The sequence below is a fragment of the Medicago sativa genome, chromosome 1 (assembly GCF_051527215.1).
Source record: "Medicago sativa cultivar Bolivia chromosome 1, Bolivia_mono, whole genome shotgun sequence".
Lineage (NCBI taxonomy): Eukaryota > Viridiplantae > Streptophyta > Magnoliopsida > Fabales > Fabaceae > Medicago > Medicago sativa.
In genome coordinates this window covers 78,124,553-78,132,102 of record NC_140749.1, presented here as the reverse complement: position 1 = coordinate 78,132,102, position 7,550 = coordinate 78,124,553, and the positions used below count along the sequence as shown (strand labels likewise).

The following is a 7,550-nucleotide window of genomic DNA, read 5'->3' as shown; positions in this document are numbered from 1 at the left end:
AGAAATCAGTGATTCTGATCTTGAAATCCTTGAACATCCACCCACAAACATCCTGGAATCTGGATATATCAATTCTGAGCTTCAGACAATCCTTAGTCAATTGCTTAATCTTGTGGATCAACGAAGGACAATTGATCTCACAAGTGCATATGAAGACTCCTGGGCATCACTTCAGAACCGGGCAACTGAGCTAATTGAAAGCTTAAGGGCTAAGTGCATCAGAAGCAAGGAAGCTTCTGTCAGGAAGTTAATGGAGCATCTGAATCAGAGTCTCAGAGTAAGAAGTTCTACACTGCTCCTGGCAAACCAGCCTTTCTTCTTAGAAACGGATTACTTGACCAGAGAAGCAAGGTTATGTAAGCTTCTGAAGAAACAGATGGCACAGCAGCAGCAAGAAGCTAAGGAAAGGGAACAGGCTCTTCTCCAGAGGCAACAACAGCTTGAAGAACTGTTGCAGAAGAAGATTGAAGAAATGGAGGAGATGAAGAAACAACATCAAACCAACACTTAGTTGCACACCCTTGTGTTTTTCTTTTTGTTTGTTGTTTGTTTTGAATTCCTAGTCCTTGCTTCTGAAACCATTCTGTTTTAATTCTCTTTGCTTCTGAATGCTTACTGATTCTGACTGTTTAGCTGCTTCTGACAATTGAATATACATGTTTTTTTTTGCTCTGATTTATTTAGTTCATTGCTTAGTATACTCTCTCACGTTTGAGTTTTTCTCATATCTTTTTGTCTTTTGTGCTTAGATTTATTTTATTTTTTTTGATAATGACAAAAGGGGGAGTATATGTGACAAGTATTTAAAGGCTCTGAGCCCCATTAATGGCATTTGAAATTTTTGAAAAACTTCTATCTTTTTACCTTATTGGTATAAGCTATGAATGAACGAAGGAGTATCAAAATTTCAAGTAAAGTTAATTGAACCATTCTTCTTATCTATAAGTAAATTCTTTCAATGATTCAATTTTGCTTTTAAGCTCTGATAATAATTATTGCGCGCAAAATGAATTTAATTAACCTGGATAGAACTTAGGGGGAGCTTACAAACCTCACCTTAAAGACTATCAGACTCAGGGGGAGTTTGAGCTTACAAACCTCAGATTCTGAGCTTACAAACCTCAGAACCCCAAAGTCAACTTGTTAATTAGATTAACAACAATTGATCAATTTTAAATACTTTTGTTTGTCATCATCAAAAAGGGGGAGATTGTTGGAACAAAATGTGTTTAACAATAAACCTTAAAGAGTTTTGATGATAACAAGGTATTAAAAATTGTAAATTGGATTAGCTAATATTTGTTCAAGTGTACAGGACCATAATTATAAAGTTACATCATCATTGGTTTTGAATGAGCAAATAAAGAGCTATGGAAACAACAAAAATTTGAAGCTTGGACGCTCCTGAAGGCAACTTGCTCCTGAAGAAAAAGCGCTCCTGAAGTCAAGCTGCTCCTGAAGAAATAGCGCTCCTGAAGAATAGTGCTCCTGAAGACAAGAGGTCCAGAAGTCACATCATCAGAAGCTGCATCATCAGAAGCTGCATCATCAGAAGCTGCCTCATCAGAAGCCATTTCACCAGAAGCTGAATATCAACTGGATTTGCAAAGAATCAAGAATTGAAGAATCATCAATGCAAAAGCTGTCTATTGGATTCGAAAACACAAACAAAGGATTAGTGGAGCTTGCAACGGTCATTTCAAAGGTGTTTGAAGGTGTGTGTTTGCAATTTGGACGAAAGCGTTGACATTGTACTTTGTACGAATTGTACAACCACGTTCTCCACTACTCTGTTTTGTGTCTGCACTTCAAGACAAGAAAACAGCTCCAGAATACGGTCTCGCCTGCATAGATGTTCCTTTGGATAAGGAATGGATTTCAAATTTGTTCTTCATAGGACAACAACCAAATCAGGCAAAAGATCATTGGTGAAAGATCAAGCTTCAACAACGACTCTTTGGTGTGCTGGCAATTTCACAACGTCTCTTTCACACCTCTATATAAAGGAGTGAAGACCTAGAGAATTGGTAATGCAAGAACGCTGAACAAAAGACTCACAAGATTTTCACAAGTACCAAACCTCTGCTGAAATTGTTCTGCATTCACTTAGAATTTCTGTGTCTCAAAGTCATATCTTAGAAATTCTTAAGTCCATTGAGTCTGTATCTGATTTGTATTGTGAGCACCTCTGATTGTATATCAAGTGTTCAACCTTAAACAATTTTCTGTGTAATTTTGTTTAGTTAGGAAGTCTCTTGCAGTTGTGCTTGAGCAGGAAGTCTCTTGATTGTGTTCTTGAGCAAAGGAAGTCTCTTGCTTGTGTGCTTGAGCATTGGAAGTCTCTTGCTTGTGTGCTTGAGCATTTGTAATCAGATATTACTCATAGTGAAATCTCCTTGGAAGTGCAAGGGGGACTGGACTACTTCCGGATTGTGGAAGGAACCAGTATAATTGCTTTGTGTCGTTCTTCTTCTCTCTCTCTGTTTTATTCCGCTGCATTTAGATTCTGATCATCACTTCAGAAGCTGTCTCACTTAGCTTCTGATCTGTGTATTCAGTTATTTAGAGAAACGAAGAATTTTTCAAAACACAATTCAACCCCCCTTCTTGTGTTTTTCTCACCTTCATTCTTGATATTATTTTTCTAGAGATATAGCATTGCTCTATTTTTAAAGCCGAAACAAATGCACCCATTGTTTATCAAAGTGTCAGATAATAAAGTATAATAATGATGCTTGTAGGATATAAACAATGAAGTGATGCTTTTTCTTATGAAAATGACCACTCTTAAAATTCAAAAGTTGACAAATAACTCTATGATTCATCAAAATTATCGTCAATTTACTGTTTTAGAAAGTAAATGTATAAAAAAAACGAGTCTTAAAAAAGGACGTTCCCACTTAATCTTAATTTTAATTTTGGATCGTGTCCATGTCATCGTTCTTCTGGATCCATATGTATGAAGAAGAGAGTTTTGAAATTTGTGACAAGTTTTGAAATAACATTTTGCTCTTTTTTAATTGAAGAAAAATAACATATAGAGAAGATGAAGAGTGAGTAATAACACAATTAAAATAAAATACATAAAATAAATAGTTGTCAAAATAGTTTACAAAGTATCATTTTCATTTTTCAACAATGATACATAAACATCTCTAAATTTCATACACTCGTTTAATGTAACACCCCGCTTTCCCAACATAAAAATTTCATAATTAAAAATCAGAGTAATTCAACTTTAAACGGAATGCTACACTTCTTAAAAATTCATAAACTGAATAAATAACAATTTATTCTTCAAAATCATTTAACATAAGTAATTCAAAACTTCGCAATGGAATTAGTTCATTCAACATAAAAAGTCTTTGGCACGCAGGCCTCATCAGAAAATCTCATAAGTCTTAGTTCAATATTTATTCATAAAAGTTCATAAACAATACGTAAGGAATAGAAGTAAAGTCAAGTCCCATCCCGTTACGTATCAGAGCACCTAGACACACATGTGAGGAGTCCACTCACGACGTCTCTAATCTTGATTATCTGCAAGTTACCCATACGAAGAGCAACATTTCCAAGCAGAGGGGTGAGATTTCTCAAAACAAAAATATTAAACATATAAATCATATAAAGTACATTCAACAACTTAAACATCATTAACATATCTTAAACTCCATTAACTAGCATCATTAATCACCTACATTAGTCATATACTTCATCAAATAACTTCAATTATTAATAATAAAACATCATCAAATAATAGTCGCAACACATTATCATAATCATATAACATCTTATCATAAATCACATAACATCTAACATCAACAATAATAATAAGCATCAACATCTAACATCAATAGTAATAGGCATCACCATATAATTCACGTAATAGCATTATCAAAACATAGCATTTATTGGAATCAACTTCATAACCAAGTTCAATAATCAACTTCATAAACAACATCATCATTAAATCATAATCGCAATCAAATACCATCATCGAATATCATCATTAAATATAAGTTATGACGACTCTACAATGCAACAACAACTTCAACAACAACTTAGACAACTTCAACAACAACTTAGACAACTTCAACATGCATGTGGTACCACCAGGGCATTAAGCCCCCCTCGCTAAGGTCATATTTGGACCTGTCGGGCATTAAACCCCCATCGCTAAGGTCATAAAGAACCTGTCGGGCATTAAGCCCCCATCGCTAAGGTCATAAAGAACCTGTCGGGCATTAAGCCCCCATCACTGACTATGCAACGACACAATCTTCCTACAACTTGGACAACAACGTGAACATCTTATACAATTCCATTAAAATGGACAACTTCTTAAATCACGACAACTTAGACCGACTTATACATCTTCGCTAAAACTCAACAGCAACAAAGACAACGTATGGACAGCTCACAACCTATTATCATCATTGAATGCATTACACTAACTTTAAGCATCACAAGTATTTACTTAATGTATTTATAACAACGTCACTTTACTTATAACATTAAATCAAGGTTCAACAGCAACAAACAGCGGCAATTACAGCATATAACAGTGCTTGAATATCATATCATCATTAAAGAAATGTATCATATCAACTTAATCATAAAAAAGAATCAAATAAAGCATATTTATCAATATTATATTAATCACAACCTATACCATATTAGTTTGGTTTCCTGGACAGCTCCTAATGTCCTAAACAATCTTCATCTTACTTCTAAGATCAACTCATAACTATTAAGGCACTCAAAACCATCTAAAACTTGGCCTAAATGCAACATCATGATTTCTGCCGGTTACTCGCCACTGCGAGTGATTTGCTCGCCAAGGCGAGCTTCTGGTATTACTCGCCACTGCGAGCGGCTACTGGTTACTCGCCATTGCGAGCGATTTGTGTCAGTACGGCCAGAATCCTAAAAATCTCAACTTTTCATCTATTCCCATGTTTCTAACCATCAAACTACTTCTAATAACATTCCTATGGGATATCTAAGGTCTGTTCATGATTCTCTCATCAATTCTACGGTTCTTCATCATCTAATCATCAAAATCGCTCATAAACCCTAATCATCTTAATCTCACAAATTCTCCCCAACTTTGTTAGATGTAATCTAATGATTTAACAACTTAATTTTCTAACCATCAAACTACTTCTAATAACATTCCTATGGGATATCTAAGGTCTGTTCATGATTCTCTAATCAATTCTACGGTTCTTCATCATCTAATCATCAAAATCGCTCATAAACCCTAATCCTCTTAATCTCACAAATTCTCCCCAACTTTGTTAGATGTAATCTAATGATTTAACAACTTAATATTAATGCAAGATAGTCTCACCCTCACCTTAGATTAATTCCTGAATCAGCAGCAGCGTTCTTCTTTCCTAAGGTCTTCTCCTCTTCTCTTGACTTCTCTCTTCTCTTCTCTTCTTTTCCAAAAAGCGGTTTAAGGTAAACTCTTTCTAACCTAAGCTTCTCTATTTATAATACTAAAATATTCTTCCCAAATCTATTTAGGCCCAACAACTTATTCTTCTTTCTATTCTAACATCCAATTCCACTCACACTAATAATCCTCATAATCTTATTTATTTCTAAATTAAATACATCTCTCACAAATAACAAATATATTTCTACACCAAATAACAAATATATCTCTAACAAATAACAAATATATTTCTACACCAAATAACAAATATATCTCTAATAAATAACAAATATATTTCTACACCAAATAACAAATATATCTCTAACAAATAACAAATATATATTTCTACACCAAATAACAAATATATCTCTAACAAATAACAAACATATATTATTCTAGTAAATACCAACATATAACATAACAAAATATCACTCATCAAAATAAATCGACTAAATCATAAAAAGACATCTAATCTCAAAACTACCTCCAAATCTACTTACTCTAATAATTCTCATATTCTAATAAATAATAGAATAATGCCACATAATAAAATACTAACACCTCATATAAATAAATAAATCACATAAATAGACTCTAACTTAATAAAAATAATTAAATAAAAAGGAGGGCGTTACATTTAACACCTCATTTTCTACCTGTCTCTTTTGTTATCACATCTATGACACCACTATTTTACCTTTTTTCTTCTTTTGTTTCAAGGGGTAAACATTTTCCTTACCGAAAACAAGAAATGCACGTGTCATAGAAGCAGGAATGCATGTTGCATGCAAGGCTTGCATGAAAACCACCTCAACACGTGCCACATACCACCCTCAACTGCTGCCACACAACCCTCCACCACCCACCATTTATAATCTCTTATAAACCATGCAATGCAACTGCAATTAATTCTTCAATCTTCTCATTTTCCATTTCCATTTCCATTTCAAACCCAAAAACCCTAACAAACATGGCTGATACAGGAGGACACTACCAACCTCTCCGTGGCTACAACCAACAACAACAACTTTCATCCAAGTTAACTCAGTTTCTTAAGTCCAGCACCGCCGTCACCGCCGGTGGCTCACTCTTGATCCTCTCCGGCTTAGTCTTAGCCGGCACGGTTATCGCTCTCACCATCGCTACTCCGCTGTTCGTGTTATTCAGTCCGGTGCTGGTTCCTGCGGTGATCACGGTGGCGTTGTTGACCTTAGGATTCTTTGTTTCCGGTGGATTCGGTGTGGCGGCGATAACGGTGTTAGCGTGGATTTACAGGTATGTTACTGGTAAACATCCACCTGGAGCTGATCAACTGGACACAGCACGTCATAAGTTGATGAACAAAGCGCGTGAGATTAAGGACTATGGTCAGCAACAAATCAGTGGGACGCAGAATTCCTAAGCCTGCACTTGCAGTTGCATGCATGCACTAGATTCTCCCTCAACCTTTGTTATTCTATTTTAGTTTTCTTGTAATTTCGTATAATGTGAGTCATCATTCCTCTTGTATCTTCCAAAAAATTCTAGGTGAGAGAGTATTGAAAAATCATCTGTTTGTATTTTTTGTAATTTCATTTTTATGATTCTTCTGTAGTCCTTGTTTATGTCATTTTGTTGTCTTTCTTAATCTATTTTTCTGTGGGGTGGTACCATGTTTCTGATGGTACAGACAATAAAATAGAATAAATTTATTCTAAATATCACTAAGGTTTACTAAGAGACAAAAATAATAATATTAAAAATAGATTTTTTTGACATTTTTAAGAGAATTTGAATAAATAATTTTCATAAATTTCGAGATATTTTTGCTAGCATTTGTTTCTTTAATTAGCTCATCAGTTTTATGTAATTAGAATTGTAGCAAATTAAACTACTTAATAGTGAATTAGCTAGCTCATCAATTTCATGAAATTTTAGTCATTTGACTACTTGATAGTGCAATTGATTTCTAGCAAATTAAACACATCTAAAAGAGTTAAAAGTGCATTCTTCCTTCCTTCCGGAACAATAGAGAAAACGACAACGTTGATCTCATCTAAAAAGACTGTAAAAAACAAACAGTGAGCTAACACAATTAGTCCCTTAATTTCATCCTTTATTTTTTTTT

General features: G+C 34.4%; 1 protein-coding gene across 1 annotated transcript; it reads left to right on the top strand.

Moving 5' to 3' along the window:
• The first annotated feature begins 6,398 nt into the window (after positions 1–6,398).
• Positions 6,399–7,052, top strand: LOC146957737 (oleosin Ara h 11.0101-like). Its single transcript, XM_085738579.1, has one exon. The coding sequence runs from the start codon at positions 6,414–6,416 to the stop codon at positions 6,843–6,845; it is 432 nt and encodes a 143-aa protein (XP_085594705.1). The 5' UTR covers positions 6,399–6,413; the 3' UTR covers positions 6,846–7,052.
• Positions 7,053–7,550: the final 498 nt, after the last annotated feature.